The sequence below is a fragment of the Aptenodytes forsteri genome, unplaced genomic scaffold (assembly GCF_000699145.1).
Source record: "Aptenodytes forsteri isolate BGI_AS27 unplaced genomic scaffold, ASM69914v1 Scaffold145, whole genome shotgun sequence".
In the NCBI taxonomy this organism is placed as follows: domain Eukaryota; kingdom Metazoa; phylum Chordata; class Aves; order Sphenisciformes; family Spheniscidae; genus Aptenodytes; species Aptenodytes forsteri.
Genome location: NW_008795122.1, coordinates 2691796 through 2718174, shown reverse-complemented (window position 1 = coordinate 2718174; position 26379 = coordinate 2691796). Strand labels below are relative to the sequence as shown.

General features: G+C 36.5%; 1 protein-coding gene across 1 annotated transcript in view; it reads right to left on the bottom strand.

Annotated features, from left to right (window-relative positions):
• The window catches only part of UBR5 (ubiquitin protein ligase E3 component n-recognin 5), a 74182-nt gene extending 53251 nt beyond the window's left edge, over positions 1-20931 (bottom strand). The window contains 8 exon segments of the mRNA XM_009277137.2: positions 4146-4339; positions 6325-6474; positions 13286-13445; positions 15373-15562; positions 19148-19267; positions 20056-20132; positions 20312-20393; positions 20892-20931. Coding sequence (XP_009275412.1) covers positions 4146-4339; positions 6325-6466 — 336 coding nt within the window. The 5' untranslated portion in view covers positions 6467-6474; positions 13286-13445; positions 15373-15562; ... (2 more) ...; positions 20312-20393; positions 20892-20931.
• Between the last annotated feature and the right edge of the window lie 5448 nt (positions 20932-26379).

Sequence of the window (26379 nt, the reverse complement as noted above, 5' to 3'; positions counted from 1 at the left end):
ATCAATTCATTGCCTCATCAATTAAACAATTCTTATCTTTCACTTCTGAAGGTAAATAACTGCAAACAAGATCAAGTTTAAAAAAAAAAAAATCAGCATGCTACATGTCACATTAATGCATCATTATGATCTAATATGCTGGAAGAGCTTCTAATTATGGGTTATTCCCCCCCCGCCCTTTTCTCCTTTCTAACATTTTACCAAAACTCATATGGCATCTTTCTACTGCTTAGATAGTACCACTTTGCTCAGTTGCTTCATCCTTTACCTTATCTGGATCTCACAGGCCTGTTTCCCCCCCTCTTAGATTTGGTTGTGTATCAATGTTGCAGCAACTACGCAACAGTTACAGTCGCACTTTTTCCAAGTTCCTGTTCCCCCTTGCATTGAAACGAATCTCAAACTACAGACCTGTGAATTTGACTGATTTCGCAAAACATTTATTTCTGTTTACTGAGACACGTTTGTAAGGTCTGTCCATTCGCTGCTCCTCAACAAGTGCAACTATAGGACAACCATGTTCTTTCTAAACTTCTTTACTGGTAACAACTAAAAGTTCCCTTCCACTTAAGGGAGAATACAGCTTTTTTTAAAAATGAAAAAACAACTTAAACCAGTCTAAAATCAAATGCTGTCTTCTACAGTTACAAATCTGAAAGACAGATACATGATAACTAGTCTTCTCTGTAGTAATTGTCTCCCAGATCAATAACTTTAGCTGCCTCTCTTAGATTACAGTATTCCACATTTAAGCAATTCAACCATCTGATGGGAAACTGAACTCTTGTCAGGCCATTAAAAAAAGCCCACTATCCAGTACATTTATCTGTCCCCTAAATTAAGAGACTTTTCTTTCAGCTACAGAAGTTTACAAGTGGAAACACTTTTACTTTCATAAATCTGGATTCACACTTTTTTTTTTTTACTATTTTCATGCCCAGAAGAGCACATTTCAAACGGTGTGAGTGTGTCCTTGAATAATACAGGATTCAGCACATCTCTTACCAATAGCTCAAAATGTTCACCAATACTTTGGGAAAGAAGAGAAAGAAGGCAGCAGGAAAGGACAGAAGCAATCACAAGCAATTCTCTTTTATACCTCGATAACATAATTTAACTAATTCTAGATCCTAAGAGAATTCTTTTGCTCTGGAGGGCATCTACCAACACAGCACAGAAGTAGCACGAATGCTAATCTGTGTCATGATTAATACTTGCCATTGTATAAATATTGCATATTCTGAGAAAGAACTGCCATCAGAACCTACTGTAGTCTAATGAGACGCATCTCTACTTCATCAGCATAAATGAATCTTCGGAAGTTATCTGGCCTAATGCCTCAAAGTTAAGTATGGAAAGCAATTAATGTTTGCTCCAAGACAGTATCATTATGACTTTTAATCTTGCTAATATGTTTTACAACTTTTTATAAACAAACAGTTTTATACCACAAGCTCAACAGTACAGAGACCTGCCATTCAAAATTTTTCTCTCCCTTCCATCAAAATATTAGCAGTTGTGATCTAAATGCTACAGAACCAATGCTACAGAACCAATGCTACATACACCTCCGTGAGGCCATTCAAAGACTAACGGCACAAAGATGCACAAACGACATGATAGCTCTGGTTCTGTAACCGGAGTCTTATGTGTTCAACTATAAATTCTGACTTCAGACCAGAGAAATTACATACTTGAAGATGATGCAGATTGCTGATAAAATCTTAATATCTCAATAGCTAAACAGAATATACCTACTTGAACAAACTAAAGGCTCAGCGTACACCTAACTACAGTCTAGCAGGAAAAAAAATGGCCATGCTTGCCATACTATAGAGCAGCTCTGATACGCATGGCAAAATGTTGATACGTGGCAGCACAGACTAATAGTACTACAGTCCAACAAGATTTGAACTATCAGAAGAATTCATTCATTGACTTGAATTCTTGAGCAGTTAATTTCACTTATTTGGTGGAGAAAACTCAGTACCTATGCAACATGTCTCAACATCATTAGTCTCAGATTGTGAGTGAAACCGATGCATTTGGGAACACTATCAGCTTTCCAAAAGTTTCATCCATTCCTCTCAGGTTCGTACTTTAGCTCCCATAAACGCAAGTTAACCATCCTCGTCATGGACTGCTACAGTTCTGTCTCAAATGCTAAACGTCAAAATAACATAAAATGAAGTAAAAATATTTGCAAACAAGATGGGTTATTTTGTAGCGATTCCTCACGTACTTTAATCTCTCCCCTAGCTTACTGTCTTTTCCATTAACATTTCAAGATCTCCTTTCCAATTTTCAAAACGGAAGAAACATCTGAACTGGCCTCTCAGCTAAATCTCCCTCAGGATTCACCTTGAAGAATTTCTGTTGGAAAACACCACCACCAAAACTTCAGAGTTGGGCTATAGCAAGAAAGATGCAGAACAATTTCTTATGTATGTTCAGCTTTAAGGACAGGATGAAAAGTTTAACTACTTTTGGATAAAGATGAAAGGCCTTTCCAGTAAAACACCTTCATTTAACTGGAAGCTAGGGTTTATAATAGTGCATACGCAAACAGGTATCTCGGAGTAAGTTCAGTATATTTAAATTGAACAAGCATGCAATTAGATATCGCAGCAAGTTGATTCCATAAAAGATGCCCAATAAAAGACTGCAATAATTGTCCTAGGGCAGGATCTGCTGAGTTTGCAAATAACAAAAAACCCCATCCAGGAAAAAAAAAAAAAAAACACCTTAATTTAGTAACCAAGTTTCAGGGCCAGAGAGAAGAATGGGGTTAACATGAAAAACATTCCTGAAGTAGTAAAAAAACAGAACAAAACAAAAACCACAACAGCAATAATGGCCATAATAATGTTACCAAAACACAGCAGTGGAAATAAAGTTAGTGTTCCAAATCTAAACTACATTTATTCTTTGATGCTAAAACCCCTGAAATCTCTCTCTACCCAAGCTAGATGATTCTCTCATTCTACCATTATGACAAAGCAAGGTGGACAAAAGCTGTCAATTTTCACTGACACAGAAGTTCAATGTTACTGGCTTGAAAAAATAAAAATCACACTTTAGACATAAAAGGTCTGGTTGGGAAAGCAACTATTAGACAAACATTCTTTTTAGGTATCTTCGTTTCTCAGTTTGAATGCCCGAATGAGGATGATAGCAGCTAAAGGTGAGCTGCTGTAAGCAGAAATAAGCCTCTAAATTCACCTCCCTCTTCAAGCTCTCTATCTATATTTAGTCTGCAAGGAAAAAACAGAGACAAAGAAAAAGAAAGCATGACATATCAAAATAGCAACCTCACAGATACTGCGGACAGACAGAAATGGTAACACTAGAAAGATACCCCAAGTCCATAGAATTTGGTGATAAACATAGATTATCACTTCCATTCCTGGGAAGGATTTTTGGTTTGTTTGGTTGGTTTGGGTTTGTTTTGTTATGTTTTTTAAAGTCATTTCCCCAAGCATCTAGGTAATTCATAAAGAAAATGACTACAGATACCCAGTTAGCAACATATAGCTGGTGTTCCTATTATTCTCATATCTCATGCGGGAATTGCTTCTTGCCTTGAAAATGGAGTTAGAGTTACAAAGAAAACCAGCTAATCAAAGCCAAAGGGATTCCGAAGGAGCAACCAATACTCATTTAAGTTAGTGGTCAACTCAAAACACAACTGCAAATGAATGTTAACGTCCACCGTTGTTGCTTAAAAGCCTGATCCACTCAAACTGAAAGTATCTCTGAGAATAATAACGCTAATCAAAAAAAGGTTTCCTTGATGAAGGGTAGTTTAAATTGTTTCATGAGTTTCCTATTGCCTATTAAATGCTTTGAGCACCTAAGTAAAAAAAAAGAAGAAAAAGAAAAAACCCAAACATTATTATCTACAGCAGTGCCTTCAAAACACATGGAGAAGAAAATTAAAACAGTAATAACAGAAGCGCAGCTATGAGGGTGTAACTAGTTATTTATAATTTTCCTAAGTGCATAATAAAGAATATGCTTTATTACATTATCTCACATAAACTGAGATGTGATATTCAAAAAGGAAACACAGAGTATTTATTTGGAAAAAAATAAACAGATCTATTACACAGCATGCAAATAAAATAGTAAAAAAGTTTCAATACCTTATCTGGCCACCACTGCAAGTCTTCTCCTAAAGAAACAGGACTTTGAACAGGTGTATTCTTCTTGTCCAGGTTTGGTTCCCCTTCCTTACTTGTAGAGCCTCTTTCATTATCAAATGAGGCTCCATCAAGCCACCTTCGTTCACGCAAACGTAAAACGGACTCACGTTCACGCAACAGCTCAGAGTCTCTCTCTAAGGGAAGAAGGAGAACTGGTATGCAATTGGGTCACACCAGTGGGATAAAAGTAAGCCACTCTCTAGTAAAGACCCTTCAGGATGCAACTAACAGCAGTTAAATCTACTCACACAGATTAAAAATAAAGTCCTGACATGCAACATTCAATATATTAACCCTTTCAAGCATATGTACTTCAGAATTACTACACATAAAAAATAAGCTAGAAATAAAGAAGTCTTACAGCTTTATGCACTATAAAAAATGCTAAAGCATTTTCACTTACATCGTAAGAGGCCAAATACATTTAACATTGCAATTCAAAGTTTTATAGTACAATATGCAGAGTTTTGTAGTATTGTTTTATCAATGTAGTAACAACAACAACAAAAATCTAAGTCTATATAGTCTGTTAGGTATCTTTATGCAAACCAAAAAAAGAGTATTTATTAGAGAGTTTCATAACAACTTTCTCAAAAAACCAGTAATCTGAAAAGGTTAAAGAAAGCAAGCATTAAAAAAAGCTCTCGTATACATGTTTGATAATCCAACCCCTTTTGTTTAAAGCAATATTCCATAGGACTGGATTTAATAAATTAAAGTGTATCTGTTTTGAGTAGATCAAATGAAAACTTTTCAAGAGTCAGACAAGTTTTAAAAAGGATCCTTGTAGGAAAATGTTCCTTACCAAAATGCTTCCCCTCCAATTGGCCTACAAACTGTCTAAAGCCAGTACTCTGCAGTTCGCTCATGCAGATAAATTTTTTAAATCAGGTAATCAAACTAACTTTCCAAGAGTCAACTATGCATGGAAAATAAGGATTATAAAATTCGTGGTAACGTCTTATATAGAATAACCTTAGGAAAGGAAAAAAAAGGAGGAATTTAGAAGGAGTTATGTCAGATGCTGAATATTCGTACATGCACATAATGCATTTAACCTATTAAGTACTTCACTTATGCTCACAAAAATCAACTGGAATTACATGTATGAGATGACCACATTATTATATCATTGTTTCAACAAATTACGCCAAGTCTTGGGTCTTTTGCTGTATTAGACAAATGGGAAAGTTTTTACATAAGCCAAACACGACAGCTTGTCTTACAGATATATTTCATAAAGTACTGTACTTATTTTCTAGCAAACACCACACTGACCCGACTAATAATTTTGTAACAAGAACTTACGTGTTCAGCAATTAATATACTAAAACATGTTCATGAAAGGCAACAAAACTGTACTAAACAAATAATCACAGCAGAGGTTGGATTAACAGTTTGGAAATACTCTAGGCATTTGCACAACAGCTTCAAAAAGATAGGAAATTGCTGCATGGAAAAAAAAAAAAAAAAAAAGGAAGTAAAATGCCTTAACACTGCTCAAGGAGGTTTTTTTATCAGCTGCCAATAGTGCTCCTTATCCAACTATAAAAATGCTTCCAAAAAGTAAAATTTAGATTTCTTCTCCCTCCTTAGTATCTAAAGTTCCTCATTCCATAAAGGTAACTTCTGTCATGGAGCAATTAAGGAAATGTGAAGAACTTTGAACAAAGAGCAACCCAAAACAAAGGGGAGGGGGGAGAGGGGGAGGGGAAAAAAAAAGAAAAAAAGAAAATATTAAGAATGCTGCATGTCATCAATTGTTACTCATTTTTGAGCCAAATTAAACATTTGTAATGCAATCTATGTATTAGTAGGTACTTACACTAGTTTAAAATAAACTTAACATGCAAAAATTTTATTAACACCTTGCAACACCAATGATCAACAATTAGATTTAAAATACGTGACTATGAAGGTTCTTGCAGAACTTACCTGCTAATATTCAGAATTCATTAAAAATTTTGATAATGAGTAACAGTCTATTTGTCTACTCTATATTTGACAACATATCACAGTCTACTTTCGCATTAAATCAGAATCTAAACCACCACGTGTACTATCACTAGCTTTTTCCACAGCAAACTACTTATTACAAAGAAAAAAGGTGCAAAATTACCTCTGGATGAGCCTAGCCTGGAAAGTGATGAGCGCCGAAAGGATGGATAACCAAAGTAACTAATATCTTCTGAAAACATAGCATCAGCATCAATAATGACACTTGGGTGAGCAGAATGTATGTCAGCATCCAGAAGAGACATAAGATCCTCTATAAGAGGAGACAAGGGTCTTAAGTGAATAATCAGCTACTTAAAACATCAGCTAGAGAGACCATCAACTAAACAAATATCAAAACAAAAAAATCCTATCTATTAATTGAATTTCTGCTCTTCAGATTCACCAGTGCAAACTCATGTGCCTCCTATGCAACAACATTTACAATCAAGCTTAGCGGACTAGTGAACAAAACCAGTTTCCCTGCAAGAACTGCTCTGTCACTTATCTAACCACATTTCCCAAACAAGACTTGCCCAAAACACATTTTTCTGTAACCCAGAAATTCAAACTTTAGCCTGTCACTTGAAAGAACAAAGCGCTAGGATAAGATAGATACATATACATACGTGTGCACACACACTCATGCACGTAACGCAGAACTGCAAAGATGACCTAGAATTAAGGGAGGACAGAATTGATGGTGAAAGCTGGCCTTCACAAAGCCATGTCTTTGATGTCAAAGACTGTACATTCCTCCATGGAAGGTTTCTTTCAGAGAATGACGTACTTGTTTAATTCACAGGCTAGTAGCTTGCAGCTCTCAGTACAAAGCTTCAAATGGTAGCTACATGAAGAACAACAGTTATCTGGAAGCAGCACCATTTTTTAATGCCATGCAGTTGAAAAAAAACCAACCAAAAACAAAAAGATGAACTTAAATACTGCAGCTGCCCTAGCTTCTATGTCATAAATCTTGAGTTTCTCTGAAATACTGATCATCGTTAAAGTATAAAACAATTTCCTTCTGTTTACTAAACTATAGCTACTACCCACACAATAGAAGAGGCTACTGAAAATTCATGTAATTTACTGAAGTCCAGCAATATGGACTGACAAGACAACTAAACCTGACTACCATCTTGCTGCTACAGAAAGGACAGCCCTACTTCGCTCCTTCATCCCTGTGGCAGGCGGCTCCTTGGGGCAAGGTGGGATTTCTAAATCTACAACTAGCACATTCACCTGGCTTGAAACAATAGAGTATAGAAGTAAGGTGGGAAGCCATCTTCAGACTAACTTAACTGGGTAGTCAAACAGAGCCCCAAAAGTGGTGCCTCACCACATGCAGCAAAGCTGACCGGACCCTACTGCTGCCAAAGGAGACAGTTCTGCCCCTTCCCAAACTTTCAAGCAAATCTGACTAAAAAAATCAGGCTCCCCAAATTAGGTTTCAGCTAACCCATGCAGGCACACAAACCTCACCACCATGCAAGGGAATGGCAGGATAGCTCCTTCTGGCAGCAGGACAACCTCATCTGCTTAAGCCACTTGTGAAGCCAGTGTGAGGCTATACACAGAGTCCCTTCAGGGAACACAGAAGGAGCACATACAATTTCAACACATCCAGTTCTCAGCCTCAACCTCATCGTAAGCGTAAAACAAAATAGCGGCTAGAAATCAAGGTTTGAAGTTAAATAAAAGCATTCTTAACAGTAGGAACTGATTATTATGAGTCTTTTTCTCAGTGTCTTGAATGAAGGGGGGTGGGGGTGTGGGAAGGAACACAAGGGAGAGGGTATCCAAAAACTGAAAAGGAGCCAGAAGTCCACACTTACAGCCAGTATTAATTCACTTAACTGTTCTACTTATTGATATTGAAAGTATTAGAGACTTTCACATGCCTGCACATCAGAATATTCATCCTTAAATTTCTAAACTCTCATCTCCAGGAAACGTAACACATACCAACTACAACCACCTGTTCCCAGAAAAATAGCACTGTAACTAGTGAGCGCTGTGGATTTCAAAGCAAGATCTGCACGAATGTTTTTTGCATTAAGTAAGCAATCCACTCAAGTGTAGTCTGTACTTCTAAAAGCATACCATTTGGGACTCAATGGTCCATGCAGTACGTTTTAGGAAGTCATCCTTAACAGACTGCTTGGAAATCCTAGTAAAAAAAATTTGATTTGGCAAACAGGCTCTATCTTACTAAAACACTTCTGATCCCTCAGAGTGGCCTTATCCTGCCTGCTACTTTATCTATTTTCCACTGGCTTTCTGCAACAAAAAAGCAGCAGTACACCTCACCTTAAGAGTGTCAGCTTGTAAGTACCAGACTTTAAGAGCTGTAAACACAGCTGAGACTCTCTTGTATCTCCCAGTATTCACACACTGCTCCTCTCCCCTCCTCTGACACCCACCACAACCATCTCTTCCTTGGTAAGCTCCAACCTCTCTACAGTCTAGCAACTCATTCTCATTTTTTTAGTCACTATCCAGCCAAAAATTGCAAAAAAACTTTGATCTCTTTTTAGGAACAGGATTGGCAAGTACAGAAAAGAACTCTCCAGCCTCGTTCAAAATGGACAATATTTTTTTTAAGGTAAGCTAAGCCAGAAATCCTCTTGACAGAAAATACATGCTAACTTGTGACACACACACACCCCCCTTCCACCATGTTAGGCATCTTGAGTTTAGCAATGTTTCCAAAAAGGAAAGTAAAAATGCAAGCCATCAGACTTAAGAACCAAAACTATGTGGGTTTTGGCTAAATGTGCATTAAGACGAGTGAGGAAATGAAGCCTTTTCTTACCCTCTTATTTCAGCTTCAAATCAGATTTTAATTTTCTTCCAATATTTCTGCAAGAGATCTCCCTTCTTCCATTTTCTATACCAGCAAACAAAGGTGCTAAAACCAGTAGGGATAGGAGCCAAATCCGCTCCCCTTCAAACATCACTGGAATTTTTTTAGTGCTGTGAAAACACAGATACTGCAAGGCTACATCCAGTTTAAGAATCCAGGGGAAAAAACATTCTCTGTGACTCTATTTTCCTGCTCTTCAGAAAAATCCCATGGGATGATATCATTCATCTCGGGTGCCATGTTAGACCAGAATTCAGACCACACCCTTCACATTTAGATGTGATAATTCTGATCAACTATTTAGGTAAGAAAGTACCTATGAATCACTCATAAATACCGTTGAAAATTGGAAGGAAAAGGATATCTAGTGCAGAGGAAAGAAAAAACAAAACAAAACCAAAAAACTCACCAATTAAAAAAACCAAGTTTCAATATGGATGTAAGCAGCAATTCAAGTACTAAGAAAATTTTTATTTTCAATAGCTCCATGCATAGCATTATCACTGGATTCATTAACTGAAGGCATTGCCTAGATCGATTCCAATCTCAAGTTGCGCTCGCATTAAATCTTTTCCCTTAAGGGTGCAATTGTAAGTTCTCTCCCCTCTTCTTAGCTGCATATTTTTATGAAATATTCAAGAATTGAATGTCCTCAGTATCTCCTCCTCTTTCAAGTTTGGATTAAATTGGCAAAACTGCGACAGTGAAGGGAGAGAAACATGTATTTTGGTTTCCTAGGAAACCAGACTCAAAACAGAACTCCAGAACTCATTTCTTGATAAGATATTTTTATTCAAAACACTACCCAACTTGACGTTCATCTTAAAAAAAAGAAAAAGGGAAAAAAAAAGAAGGGGGAAAAAAGGGAAAAAAAAGGAAAAAAAAAGAAAAAAAAGGAAAAAAAAGGAAACCAAACCACACCAACAAAACCACAGAAAAAACATACACCTAATTGTTTTCCCCAAAGGCAAGCCACCAAACTGATCCTACGCTATGCTCTGGTTCCCATCTCCCCTCACTGCAAACCAATATAGTAAGTACTGCTGCAATACCAGCCCATCTCTCTTCTCTCCTTTAAAAAAAAAAAAAAAAAGGATTTTTAAACAAGCTCATCTCAATTCCAAAATCCAAAGTAGTCTGGATGTTGCCAAACCTATGTTTCACAAGTCCCACTAGCAAGAACCCACTATATCATGCAGAAGTTACTGAGCAAACATGCACACATCTGAACTATGCAAACAACAGAATATTTTAACTTCTACAGAATCTCTATACAGAAGATGAACAGAACATAAAGCCCAGAAGAGACCTCTAGTACAACTTGATATGAGCTGGAAAATTAATCTAGAGACCTTCAAGTCTTTCCTATGTTAAATGATCTTGTTCTACGTAGTTTTTACCTTGATTATTTTCCTTATGTACTTGTTATGTATCAAATGAACCCACATTCCTCTCTGCTAACTACCATAAAACAAAAGAATCAGGACTAGATTAGTCAAAATCAAAGTACATAAGGGTCCAAAAATAAATATTTAAGAGACACTTATTGAAGGCAATCTGTACAGAAAAGTAAAGTTCTGCTCTTCATGTAAGACATTTTGAAGAATTCGGAAAGAACTGAGACATGTTTTTTGTTACCTTAAAAAAAATTCAGATGCATAACCTTTACAATACTAACTGGAATTATCACAACTGATATATTAATGAAATTATGATGTATTAAAGAAGAATTTATTACTTTCCAACCACTGTGAAATTATCTTAGCTTTTTTAATTATTATTTCTATTTTTAAAATCAAGTCTAAATTACTCTTAGTGTTTTAAAAAAAGCTTCTCTGTCTTGGAAGGCTTAGAGGAGTAACCCCTAAATTTAAGGGTCACAAAGCTCCAGACATGCAGAAGGGAGAAAGTAAAAATTAGCATATGCTTTTAATCAAAATGCAAGAGCCTCAAAAGTCCTGAGGCAACAGCAGTCTTGTCATTTCCTTTTTTTGTGTTTGGAAGAAACAAAATCAAAAAGCTTTAAAGCAATAATTTGACATAATTTAAAAAAAAAGAAAAAAAAGTAGTTCTTTATCTTTCAGAATCATTTATAAAAACCTGACTAAGAATTGAATGCATATAGCATTTATCAGTTATCTACCGTTTTCTTTTATGAACTCTGATGTTACAGTTCCAAAGGAGCATCCAGAGGCGAGATGACAAGTGAAAGCAAGAAGATTGCAAAGTTTCTAGAGCAAAAGACTTAAAAAAAGGTTCTACGTAGTTCTGAAAGACAGAATGTTGGTATTTTTCCAGAAAGCTATAGGCAAGTTTCTCTGGCCTTCAGGTTTTCCTGAAAACTAGCCTGCATGGTTATGTGACACAAATGAGGACTGGTAATTTGTACTATTTAATGTACCAACAGTAGAGTCATGACAGCACTGACTAGGGTTCAGCTAGACTTTTCCTACTGTTTTGATCACGTTCAGAAATCAAATTCATTCATTTCTGTGCAACAAACTTATTTTTGCCCATAAAACTGAAATAACTTAAGACAGACCGAGAAGGCATTGCATGTTCTACAAATTGCGAATTACATCTTTGAAGACTGGAGTTAAGACATAAAAAGTTTCATTTCAGTTGTCATTTCCACATCTTTTCCCACAAGAACTGGGGAAGTTAGCCCAGTTTCTCTGCGGGGTAAAAAAAAAAAAGGGGGAAAAAAATACTAATATTAGGATGTTGCAATCTATTATAGGAAAGATTAGTCTAAACAGAGGAGAAGCTTTAAAAATTAAGCCAAGGACAAAATTGTTTTCTGAACAGCTACAGTAAGGACAGTGAAGCTCCGCATACTACTTTAACCTATCTCAAATACAAAAGACTCACAGACTGTAGCACAGGCACCTTCAAAGAAAAGTTACCAGTCATGGGTTGTCAGACAGCTCCTATTAACTGTTCCTTATGATCTCTAAGAGAATAGTTAATGCTGTAGAAAGCTGGTTAGTATGGTTAAAAGAACTTCTACTGTAAACGATTACTAACAGTGATTTATCTTCTGAAGGCTGGTTCTGGAGGAATGCATTCAGCTATGCTTAAAGTAAGAACTCCTGCTCTGAATACTTGGAAAGAGTGAGGAGAATTTACTTCCTCCAATGCATCTGTCTAATGCTATTAAGCTGATCACTATAAAACAAGACTCAAATTAAAGATTTTTCACCCCTTTCACCAGAGGATTCTTGATTCTACAGCAAAATAAAGAAGCTTGACAGATGCAACTAAAACTAGAAGAGGCAAAATGAAATACAAAGCCTTTGCTGCAGAACAAAAAAACCCCTTTGTCTAATCACATGATTGACAAGATAAAGATGGAGGAAGCCCATGAACCTTCCTGGTGAACCAGATGAGCAGAAAAAAAAACATTTATTAGAAAAATATCAAAATGTCATTTTGACATACAGAAAGAAAAGCTAATATGTAGTCACAGTTTAGATGTGTTCTTTTCATGCAGTGCACCTAACACAAACGTTAGATTTGGCTGCTATGTTTTCAAATATGTTTATTCAGCAAGAAAAGATTACCTAAATTATTTAGCCAATGCAAAAGAAGACTCAAAGTCTTTTATAAAAAGCAATTGCATGGGACAGACAATATTTCAAAAATAGCTGGACTTCAATTACAGCATTTTACCAGTATAGCCAGAATACTACAGCATTTATGAGGGGAACTTGAGATGAAGAATAAATTCTCAATCTAACTGTAACAACTGTAAGCTGTTTTGCCCTCACTTGAGGCATTTTGATTAAAAAAAAGCTGTGTAATATTTGCTCTAAAAACTGCGGTATCTTAAGAATATATGTTAGTAGTAAAAAACATGCAAGTCACTAGAAGGTTTTATAATTAGCTTTTATGAGCAAGCCACACAGCAGTCTCAGCATCTCATTGAGCAGCAAAATATAGACGTAAGTAATGCTGATGTTACAAAGCCTGGGATCCTAAAAAAAACTTTCATGCCACCCACAAACAGGGTCAACAGTTGTTCTTCAATGCCTAACCTAATCCCTCAAGACATCCCAGTGCATCTTTTGTTTTGCACATCTTTAGACTTTGCTCCTATAAGCAAGGACTGTCTTCGCTGCATACCTTGCACAGCACAGAGCACGCTGTCAGTGCTTAAATACAGAAAAATAAGAACACATTGGCATTTTCTTATCAAAAGTTGCAGAACACAAACCTCCAGGAAGATATGATTCACTTGCTGTGTCATCCCCATCATCTCCATCTTCATCATCACGACTCAACAAATTATTTACAGCAAGGTTTACATCAAGATTTGTTCGCTGGAGTTCCCGAATAATAATACTTCTGGACTTTCCTTGTAAAACAACTTGTGCCTGTAAGAGCAGAGTATAATAGGTTACTGGTCATTCTCAGCTCACCAACCACCATTCATAAGAAAAGAATGCTTAATTCTAAAAGAAGTCTAATAAAAACCAAAAGTCAATCACAGTACATACAGACAAAGGCTCACATAGATTTTTCACGGTATCTTGTACTAGATAGTCAACCTTCTCTCACTTCAAGTGAGAGAATTTCAACTTTGGTGCTGAATTTCCTAATGGAATTTTAGAATCTACTTCTTGAAATGCTTAATGCTGTAGTTGAAGGATAAGCAAAATCTGTTTTTGAGAATGTTCTGTATGTTTCTATAAAAGTGTTTAAACTTACTATGTCAATCAACAATTTTGCAATCAACTGTTGTTCCAAAACTACACCTCAATCCCTGTCTTTTTGACACTGGTTTCTCTTTCCATTGCCCTTCAATATGTAACCACCTTACTTCCTCTGTTTTTCTCATCATTCTGTTTCTAAAGGCTTATCTTCAGCAGTTTCTGCAACATTTAGATTTTTATTAGCAAAGTACAAATGCAGAAAAAACCTTCCAAACGTTAAACAGATGCAATGAATTTATAAAACCCAGAAGCATTCTGGTCTATTCCACTAACCCTAGGACTCAGAGCATTTTGTTTTTCCAGACAGACTGCTCTAGCGTTACCCCAAAAATGGTTTAGACACCTTCTGTTTTAAAGGTAGACAAAGTATGCTGTTTTTTTAAAAAAGGCAAAAGATCGCAGCAAGGGAAGCAAAGCTACGACTTAACCAACAAACCATACATTAGATAATAGAATGGAACTGTCTGGACCACGGGGTATTAGTCTGTTTTTCAATTTCATGTAAGGTATCGAGGATGTCAGTAAACATTCTCAAAAAACCCTGGAGGTGAACAATGAAGTCAAAAAAACCCCACCACCCCACAGGTGAAAGAGACCACTGGAGGTCATCTAACCAAACCACCTCCTGAAAGCAGGGTTAACTTCAGAGTAATCAACACCTCCAGTATCTTGCCTCTGTGAAGGCAGAAGCTCCCAGCTTTTACTGGGTTTTGAATTCAAAAAGAGAAAGGAACTAGAAGCCAGTCTGTCACTGGTGGGTCTGTAGATACCTTGCCCGCTAGCTCCTATCTTGTGCCAGCCATGCTATAGGCCATTCAAAGCATGCATGCAGATTATCTTTAGCGTAGCAACTAACATCTGTATTCCAAATGTAGACCAGCAACTTGTTTTGAACTAAGAATTAAAATGCATTAACTAGACATACATTTTGAATGTATTATTTTCTTCAAACGTGGAGGAAAACGTTCTTTTAACAAACTCCACTTAATCACACAACGCAAAGTCCATCAGCTTATTCAGGCTTTAGTGCATTAAGAGGCAAAAGCAGAGCAATTTTTACCCAACATTCATCAGTTACATTTATAAAAAATTAAGTAGAGGTGTCCATGAAGAAAAATTATTAGTATTTTAAAGATATTAAATAGGTTTAATGTCTTTCATTTAAATCTAAAATGGATCACTCCTTTTATCAAACAAGGAAAAAAAAGTCAACCTGCCCCCCTTCCTTATACTCCTTCAAGAAACTGAACTTTGTTAGCTACATGCTTGATATGATTCTCAAATATTTGACTTTCTCACTACATCTTCCACCTGCAAATGAACAATGCATGACATTCCTCATTTAGATTAAACACACACCTTGTCTTAGTGGAAGTTTGGGAAACAAAAATTCTAGAATCCCCAAAAAGTGTATCACTCACACTATACATTTAAGAATAAAAGCAATTCAGCTAGAGAAAGTCAATCTTTTATTATATGCCATCACTCCTTGGAGAAAATGCACTACTATTACAACACATTCCTGTTCACATGCTATGGAGAAGCTTGCCAGGGTTTTGGCAACAAGCAGTTTCAAGCTCACATATACCTGTGAAATGAGTTCCTCTGGAATGACTGATGCTGGAATCACTGGTTGTGGTTGACTCCCCAGCAGTCCAGATCCTCTATCACGTCCTGTGCGTATAACTCTGGTCTGCCTTCGAGAATCTCGAGCTCCAGCAGATGATCTACCAGAAGATCCTCCTCCACTTCCACCAACCCCTGAACTCCAGCGACTTCTAGAAGATTTAGATTATAATTCTTTTTTTAATATATATAGCAGCATACTTTGGGGACTACTTCAAGAAGTAAGTCTTTAGTTTTATTATTAATAACTTGTAGACAGTCTCTGAAAAATACTGCAGATTGACTTCACAGACAAATACTAGGAAAGTATCTCTCAAAACTAGTAAGAACAAGAGCACCAGGCAATTGATAAAGTTCTGAATTACACAGAAGAAATATAAAACAGGACTCCAACTGGAAGTTGCACTCTTTTCTACTCATATAGATGTGTGGATGTATACATACATAAATACATGCATGCACCAGTTCCCAGTTTCTAAAAGCAACAGTATCAGCAGCGTTAAGACCTAACACTCAGCTGTTAACTTCCTACTATAAAAGCACATATGCAGCAACTTCATGATCAGTGGACTCTGTTTGACAGAAGGTCACTATACTCAGATGGGTCTTCCAAAATTTCTGAGGCTTGATTTACATTAAGAAATTGCTTAAGATTACACTGGAAAAAAATCAAGTAATCTTCTTTACTACAAAACAAATCTTACACTAGGTAGTTCTCTGATCCTCAAGGATGGTTTTCAAGAGATACTCTACTCTGGACCTATTCCTATTGAAGAAATCAACATCAACTGTATACATTGTAAAAACATGCCTAAACTGACTGAGCAGTTTTTTCATTTCTATGAGTCAGTATCAAAACAAGGGAGTAAAAAGGTAGTGATTTGTAGAAATAGACAACTCACCATCATTCCAGCTTTCCACTAATCTTAACACCACAGAACTGTGTCAACTGAATCTGTTCTGGACGTAAGACTAGATTCTCTGTTGTCATGAAAGACTAAAAGACTATTTTGTTCTTCAAGGTTAACTAAACTCTGTTGTACAGATCTACCTTAAAGGATATTGGATATGGTGTTATTGTTATTTAATAATCAGTATCAGCAGAACTCTCCTGCTCTCAACCACCCTAATCCTCAATCTCCTTTCAACAAAAAGAAAAACATTTAAAATAAGACAAGAAAAAAAAGGTATGTTCTCTGAAACAGTATCTAATAAATTCACGTTAAAAGTATACCACATATAGCTATAAAAGCTAATTAAGTAAGAATACTTGTCTTACATTTCATGGCTTAAGTTGATTACTAACATCATTCTCACTCTGGACCTATTCCTATTGAAGAAATCAACATCAACTGTATACATTGTAAAAACATGCCTAAACTGACTGAGCAGTTTTTTCATTTCTATGAGTCAGTATCAAAACAAGGGAGTAAAAAGGTAGTGATTTGTAGAAATAGACAACTCACCATCATTCCAGCTTTCCACTAATCTTAACACCACAGAACTGTGTCAACTGAATCTGTTCTGGACGTAAGACTAATTCTCTGTTCTCTGAAACAGTATCTAATAAATTCACGTTAAAAGTATATAGCTATAAGAAAAACATTTAAAATAAGACAAGAAAAAAAAGGTATGTTCTCTGAAACAGTATCTAATAAATTCACGTTAAAAGTATACCACATATAGCTATAAAAGCTAATTAAGTAAGAATACTTGTCTTACATTTCATGGCTTAAGTTGATTACTAACATCATTCTCTTTTTTTTGTTGTTGGGTTGTTTTTTTTTTCCTCCTGACAAGACCATGCGATCACTGAATAACTCAAGTATCTGCCTAAGACGAGGCCCTGCCACAGAGACATCTACATTTTCAGGATTCTAGCCAGTGACCATACAGACAATGACAAGACAAAAAGCAATTCAGCGATGGCTTTAGGAAAAGTCTTGTCTCATGAGTTAGAAAAAGAGCTCTTAAAAAAAAAAAAAATACTACTGAAAATGGAAAAAAACCCAAACCAAACCCAAACCAAAGAAGGTGACATTTTAAATAAAACGAGCCAGTTAATCTGTTTCTGAAGGTGGGAAGGGGGCTGAAGGGAAAAGAAGGGGGCTGAGGGAAGTCAAATTCTTCCTACACAACAATTCTCAATTCAGCTCTCAGCAGGGAAGACGCGGGTTTAAAGAAAAGGTTACGTATTAGCTTTTAATACTTATTACAGATGCCATTTTCTACTTTAAGTTATAAACTATCAGTGATAGACTTAAGACATCTAACAATTAAAACCATTTATATTTATATTCATATAATAATTCAAATATTCCAAGTGTGGCCTAACTTGGTCCTGTTATAGAGAAGAAAAAGTCATAAGGACACAGCTATTCCTATTAAAGCTGTCTAAACCTAGAATAAATATTAATATAGAATGGAAATATTTCTGCTTATTTCTGCTCACCTACTAGTTTTCCACATCTCTCCACTGCCCACTAGAATGCTAGCAATTTTCCAAATCCAGTGATCTAATCTAAGGGCTCCACAGTTTGAATGTTTTTAGACTCAGTTTAAGTTAAGTATTTTCTTCATTTAACAGAGCAGTTATAGTGTCTACTGGTACTCTACTAGTTCGGTGACTTTCAACTACCTAGTTCTGAAACATGCAAGGGCAGAAATTAGGAAGTCTTCAGGGTTGGTCTCCTAAGCACATAGCTTCAAACAATTTTAACATTAAGCTCAGGTAAAAATAACAAGGAAAAAAACAGTCTTACACTTTCCACGGTAAGTTTTTAAACGTGACAATACCAGTTTGCCTTTAACAAAGTTTAACACATGGATTTTAGGTTCAGATGCACAAAGGTTTCACAAGAAGTTTGGGGGGTGGGTTATCTTTCATGCAACTAAGCCCCAGATGAAATTAGCTTATTTGGTAACATAAACAACAAATTCACTTTCGTGGAAAAGCTGTAGTTCCTCCCTCTTAACAAATCATTCACGTGCAGAAACCACAGTTTGTAAATGCAATTCTCCATACTATGGTTAGTAACCTTAGGAAGCAGCACTGCTCAACATGTCTTACAAAAGCATATAACGAAGAGTTCACTGTGATTATGTAATGAAGATTAGTTTACAGTGCTATATAAAGGGACACCATCAATTTTAAAGGTAATGATAAGAAAATTGAATCTGTATAGTACATTTAGTATATAGTACAATTTTAAAGGTTCTGAGCAACAACCTTTTCCAAATGTTCCCTTCCTATTACTATGTATAAGACCCCAACTAACAAAACACCGCTCATTACTTGGGGCAGGGGAGAGGAAGGCACAATAAAACTGAGCACACAAAGGTCTGCGAATGTAGATAACGAAGATTCTTTCTGCAGAAATGCACTCATTTTACTTTATGCTGCTAGCCTATAAGGGTCTAAATTGATAGTGTCCCTCTAAAACAACTGCTTTTCAAAATCAAGGAACTAAAAATGTTCAAAAAAAGACAACACAGCCAAAACCAAGTTATTCTTCACACATATATGAAGAACTCTCCGTATCCTAGGTACTGAAGGGTCACTTGCAGATCTGTTATTTTAACCAAGTCAAGAAAGTTTTTTTTATTATACCCTACCTACACAACTGCTGTAATTATACGTTCCCCTTATACATACTGCATACAATTTATATATGTGTATACACATATACTCAAATATGGAACAAACAGATTGCAGCCTCAATCCTATCAAAACTTACCCAAGGGTGTTGCCTGCCAGTCTGCCCAGAGTTTCAGAACCAGACAGAAACCATGGGGAGTCACTAGTCCTGCCTGGCCTGGATGTCCTTCCTGCCCCTGAGCCACTGCTCAACTTTGAACTGAAAGTAAAAGATGGTAAATCAGTCACAAAACAATCCCAAATGGGTTAAGAACAAAACCTGGAATCCCAGGTCTAAATTCTCAGGGACTTAGTCTGGTAACATACCAGCTTAAGCAACACCCTTGGGGAATATTCCAAACTAATCTAACTGTATATTAAGAGGTACACTGGAAAAAGAAAGTGGAAAGCATGCCTAACAGATCTTATGTACATTGGCAATCCATAATAGCACAGTTGCAAATACATATTAAGCTAATTAGTGATTTGAGTTAGCCACTGCGCTAAGTTTTCAGTTAGCGTGTATGTACAAATTGTAATCACCAGGTGTTCTATCCATAAACCTGAGCCTGAGTATGCTACTTCAATATTAAGAAGCGGTTTACATTCAAACATGAACCGTTAAATAGCCCTATCAAGGGGGACTTACCTGGACTGAAGACAACAGGTCTAAAAAGTGAGACTGTCCAGATGGGACCACTTTCAGAGTGGATTCTACATGAGGCTTAACAATTTAACAGTTTATTTCATAAGGATTATTTTTGGAGGGGTTTGGTTCTTGAAGTTAAAGAGATCCTGTCTCACTTTTTTAGAATCACATCTACTATTCCTACACCACTTTGTCAAGCTAGGCTGTTTGGCTGCATCACCATAACCATTATGTATCTACTCAAAGTACCCATTCCAAAGGCAATCTAGTTTAAAAACAAACAAACAAAAACAAAAAAGCAGCCAAGCTGCTTATCCAGTTCAAAAGAATAATTTAATATGAAGAAAAGCGTTTCTTACCCATCATTATTATCAGGTTTACCCAATTCCAATCTGTCTGGTTGAACTGAAAAACCAATCCTGCAGACTCTACCATCCTATATTTAAAACAAGAAAACCAAGTGTCCAAAATTTAAATGTAAGACAAGTTACAGAAAAAAAGACAACAAAAACAAGTCTTCAGTTACTGAAGAATGTTGATCAATTTGATGTTAGAAGAATTAATTTTAACAGTATAGTTTCAAGTTTGTTATCTAAGCAGGTTTAAGTAATTTACCTCAAGAAGAAATGCAGCATGATTTGGTCCCACCACACACTGTTTAATAGTGGCCTGTTCCAATACATTCAAAGGGGGGTGGCTGAAAAAAAAAAGTGAGCAAGTGTAACATTTTTAAACTTTTAAAGTCTGAAAAAAATAAAAAACAAGTGGTATATGGAAGGAACAATGTACAGTGATGGTTACCAATATAAAAACATTCAAGAATGACTAAACATGTGCACTAGTTGAAGCAACTATGACGTATTTTTGGTCATTAAGCACAGAAAATGCAGAAAAAAACCTTAAAAGGTGATACAGTTTTCATTTAATTTAACCAGCAATAAACAACAGGGGTTATACTTCAAATTAAGGAGTCATTTCATAAGGAGGGTATTTAATAATATAATTTATCATAGCTGAAAACTTAACATTTTCTTCCTAATATAAGAACTGTGTTATTTGAAGCATTTCTGAAATTTAGTATTAGTATATTGAGGCTTTCTAAGGCTGTATCTACAGCACAATCATTTTTATCTTGTTGCTGTTAGAAAAATTGTACTTTCCTAAATTATTTACAACAGCATGTGATATGCCTTACCTGTTTAAATTATATTTGTTCAGCTTCTCTGAAACTTCCCTTAATCTGAAACAAAAAGAAATGAAGCTGTTGTTTGAAAGACATCCTCCAAAGTACACAACATCAACTTAAGCAGCATATTTATGACATTATGGGAACAATTTACCACCACATTTAATGAAGCTTGATATGAATAATACTTGGTGTTTGGAGTCTGTGTAAGAACTGGATGGTGTTCAGCTTCAAATCAGGTTTTTGTTTTGGAGGTTTTTTGCTTTAGAGTTTTACCCTTCCACCTACTATCTTGCCACAAACCCCATGTTTTCTTGCACTTCTACGTGTTTTGCAAGTCACTATCAAAAAGCACCTCTCCTGCCTTTTTACCACCATTTACAACTTTACACACAAAGTAAGCAGATGAAGCAATGAGCATTAACTTTAGATACACTTGTGTTTCCTCATATAAGCTTGAACACAGTATCCCAGAGCAGACAGGATTATAATTTTCTAGGAAATCCAAGTATGTGGCACGTCAGAGCCAAAAATATGACAGTAAGTTCCCCAAAACAGAAAAGACAGGAAAACATGCACAAAAGCCAGAATCAAAAGGGACGAACAACAAACTTTGACTAGTAGAAGAAACAATCCAGAGAAAATTCACTATATATAGGGTTACGTAAAACATCACCTTTACTAAAAGGGAAAGAATGTTTCCAAAAGTACTTCCGTCTCACTTTCATGGCACCTCACCAAATGGAAAATCAGAATCCAAAAAAGGGCCAACCCGCAGACCACTCCTGCTTAGAGGGTAGTGTCCAAAAGTGGAAACCAACACAGTAATTTCTAAGGTAATTTCTAATCCACTTAGAAAAGATCTTCTCCAGGCAGCAAAGATACTCTCATAATATCAAGTAGGCATTTCAGGCAAAACCTGGGCTCCTTTCTTCCCAAAGATGACAAGCAATCTGAAAAAGCCCCTAAATAGCTTCCAATTTTAGTTAGAATATTCGCATTATATTAAGATATAAAACCAAGATGAATCCTGTAAAAATAATGCAAGGTCTTCCTAATTAAGAAAAAAAATCCCAACTTTGCTACCATGTTCATCCTAGCATTCCGCAAATATCCTTCTTAATCAGCAACACCTTTCTAAACCTAAAAAAAAGACATGCACAGCAGCACTGTTTTCCTCTGTCTGAATCCATGTCTTTAAACCCTTCTTTTTACTTGCTTCACTTCAGTTTTTACACACAGACTGCTATGGACAACAAACTTCAGTTACTTGCAAACCCTGAGCATGAGAAAGAATACAGATTAGAGGTCCAATCAACAGTGTTTAACTCTAAAGCGCTTGTCCTGAGGGAAAAAAGGGAAAAAAGATATCTGGCTGTTTGAGAAACAAGATAATTTATACTGATAGAAATAACTTTCAAGCACAAGAAGAAAGGACCACAGTGAAAGGACAGCAGGAAGGAAAAGAACGTGCTTAGAATCGCCTTCTGCTATCCAAGCTAAGCTGCTGGTTTCTAAGTAGGCAATTTCACACTCGCAATTTCCAGCCACAACTACTTCACACAGGCCAAGAGTACATACATAGGTAAGGTAAGATTCTGTGAAGACAACCCACAAAAGGGAAAGAGAGAACACAAACTTCACATGCAATCTGCGTGAAAGGTACCCCACAAGAGTGAACTACTGTGGGAGAATGTGGAATGAACCCCGAAGATGAATGGCACACACCCCACAGCTTACCGTACGGTTTTATAAAGCAAGCAGGGATCTGCTGCATAATATATGACAAGTTAAACGTCCCTGAAGTTTCATGTCTTAAGTATATGGCCTAACAGTTTCCCACACGAATCTTGAGTAGTTTTCCATTAACATTTCTCCTCTTGGCAAGCATGACTAATAATTACAGAACAGGAAAACCTACCTTTAAGTTCATTGCACTGCCTATATGAAAAGCTGATGGCAAATAAAGTAGCGCTTTATTGGAGATAGTTACTAGACCAGTCTATGAGCAACATTTAAAGCTTCTTTATCTGAGCTTTGTGTCACAAAACCTGAGCGCTACCAAAGAAATATACATTTTTCAATTTGTAAAAAATCATCATAATCCTTTTTTACTTGTAAAAAATATAATGAAGTGATAGGGAAGAAATATGCACAGAAAGCTAAGACTTGCATACTCAGCGCATCAATTAGTAACACCAATCTCAAGAGAGCAGGTTTATCTGCAACAAGCATAGGTCAAAAGAGATCTAATGTTATTGAAAAGAGGCTGCTGTCAACATTTAAGGGGAGGGAGCAGAGAAGGATATAAGTGACGATGCTGAAAGTACTAAACTCTCTTACAGAAAGAAAAAAAAAAAAAAAAGTAAAAACCATCTCACCCCCCGACCATCTTGTATGCAACTGCTGTAATAGCAAAATTACCAAGTACTGCCTAATAAGCTTAGAGATCCATGAGGACTTGAATTTGACGCAGAACACCACCCAGTGAAAAAGGAGTAGTTCCCCAGTGCTGCGTCCCTGCTGGGCTGCTGGTTTCACCCCCACTCCTCCCCCTTCCTTGTGCTGCCACCAGCATTCACATGAACACCAGTCACAAAACTAAACCAGCAGAAAAACAAGAGTAAAGTGGAAAGATGTGGTTTTATATTCTGTATGGAGTATATGTTTGTGCAAATAAAAACTCTAAATAATTTCACAAAAACATTTCCTGCAGCAATCTAAGCCTTTCTACTTGCGCAGTTGCGTGGTATTGTACTACCGACCCTCTGAAGGAAAAACATGAAATGCATATTTAAGATCAGGTTAATTTTAACAATATGATTCAATAATTTCAACTGATGGTGCAATGGAGGAAGAGGTACAGGCAGAGATGATTTAATCAATTCTCGCATTAAGGAAGGTCAACACTTCCACTGAGACCTTTCTATGGTAAAACGAATCTCCGATATGAATGCCTGGACAGGCTAAGCTTTGAAAAATTCTCATTCAAGGCAATTAAACTATTTCAAAGGACAAAGTTAGAAGCAACATGTATTTTGCTCACAAACAGATTTTTGGGGAAATGCACTAGCTTTCCACACTTTTAGACAAAAAGTTTAGTGATGATGGCTCCTATGTTAAGACACACATTCTTTAAATATCCCTATCAAAATTAATCCAAAAACAGTTGTGAGGAAAACAAAAAGTCAATTTGTCCAAGCCAAGTAGGGATTGCTTCGATTTTAAGTTTTGCAGCTACAATTTCTAGCCTCTCCAAACTGATCAGAATAGAAGGGAACTACGCTCACACTAAGCAACCAAAGAGGCTCCAAGTCAGGACTACAGGAGCTCAGGCTTCAAAGTGACACTTTTATTCATCACAAGATATTACTTCTCTCAAAGTACATTTCTATTTCCAGAGAAGTTTACCTGAGGACCCATCCTTCCACCACATCTGGCTTTACAAAACCAAGTTAGGCTCAAAAATGCAAGAGAGTTACAGAGAAACTCCATTTCAAAATACTGAGTATTTTATAGAAAAACTGCACTTCAGTACATTTTAAAGTAACTTTATCCTATTTAAACAAGTGCTTAAATCCACATAAGCAAAATTCTGGTTTACAAGTTGTGCTTTTACCCAATTTGTAAGAATAAAAATCTTCTGTTTTAAAGTAGGCAGGCTGTCTCGAGAATTATTTTTTTAAAGACACTATAGACTTCTATAATACATGTTCACCAAGCTCAGTTCCCTGCAGCAGTCCGTCAGCAGCAGTCCTACCTTGCCAGTCATCCTGCAGGAATATTCATCCTTCTCAGGTATTTCCATCATGCCAGCAACAGTTCACAGACCAACAAACAAACAATAAGACATAAGCAGAACTTTCTTACTGCTATAAGGTTTTAGAATAGTTCAATGAATGTGAAGCTCATCCTTCTCCCCCTGTGTTAGGAAACTAACAGTTACAAAAACAAAGGGGAAAAAAAAAAATCACACACCTACATCAGCTATACTCAGTGAACATCTGCAAGACTTTCTCAAGCAGGCAAGTAACATGAAAAGCACAGTGCAATGTAAATAGGAATCTCATATAGCAAGATTTATGTAACTTTCCCCTCAAAAACTTACTTGCTGTTGAACAGAAACAGTATTTACAGGTGCTAATACCTAATCTGACATTTTGCAGCTTTGGTCAAATAACAGTACGTCTAGCACATTTATTTACAAATATTAAAAGAATTTCTGCCATCTCAGAGATTAATTTCTGTAACAATATAAAGAAAGCTATTTTTCATTTTTCTCTGCAACTTTAGACTGAATTTTTAAATGTCAGCTAGGTCTTTAAAGAACACACAGTAAAAATCACTGAAGTTAAGCAATTCAAACAAAGGATTTAACCACAGAGATGTAAAATAAAATGTTCGAATGCTGCATGTCTCCAGAAGGAACGAAGTCTTTCTGTACTAGGCAAGTAACACTACAGAGTCACAGACACAATATTCAGAAGATTCTCTTGGATTTTTCCAAGTTGCTCCTTTATAGCCTTAAAAAGTTATTTGTACACTTTAAAGTTAATATCAAGCAGAGGCCCCACCACAAGAGCCTTCCTCACTTCAGCACCACATGGTGATGGTAGGAGTTGCTGGAGAAGGAAAGGTACATTTAAAAAAAAAAACAGCTTGGTATGATGAACAACTTTGAGTAGGGAGATTAAAAATAAAACTAATTTAGTCCTGGTAGATTTTTTCCTAAGTGATCAGGCCTCTTTAAGACAACTTAATATGTCAATTAAGTCTGTAAGCCAACAAACTTATGAGACTTTCACACCAGAGCAGAAAGAAGTATACAAGAACTGATACAATGCTTTTCCAAGGGAAGGCTAACAATAAGCAGGTATCCAAGAGGAGAAAAAACCCAACTCAAGCACTGGAAAACAGTATTGAACATACCTATCAACACTTAAAAAGTAAACACAACACTTAAAAAGTAAATACAACCTTCATCTCCATCCCTCAGTTGAGACCCTGAAGTGCTCTGAGCACATCGAGCCAGACCCAAGGAGGCAGTTATGTGGCCAATTAACAGGTTTTCACCCAGCAGAGCTGCACAGCCTCCAGATCAAAGCCTTCTCACTCTTGCCTATCTTGAATCACGTGGAAATGAAATCCTGTGCCTGACTGTCAGTGTCATGAAAACAGAGTCTCAGAAATGCAGAAAACGGACACCAATGAGAAGCTTAAGCAAATATGCTATCTTTGTTTCCTGATCCAGGATGTCTCAGACACTGGATGCTGTCATTGATGTAAAGTCACATCCAGCTATCCTCCATGCCATAATACAGCACACAAAAGGATCCCATCCCTGATTGCCATGTCAAATGTTAGAAAGCAGTTTCCAAAGAGGCAGTCTTCCACAGTTCCTATACCAAACACCTTTCTCCTAATGGAATAAATGAAGAAATAAAGGTGAAAAACCTCTTTTCCACCAATGAGTAGGAGGAAAGGGCTGGGGGGGGGC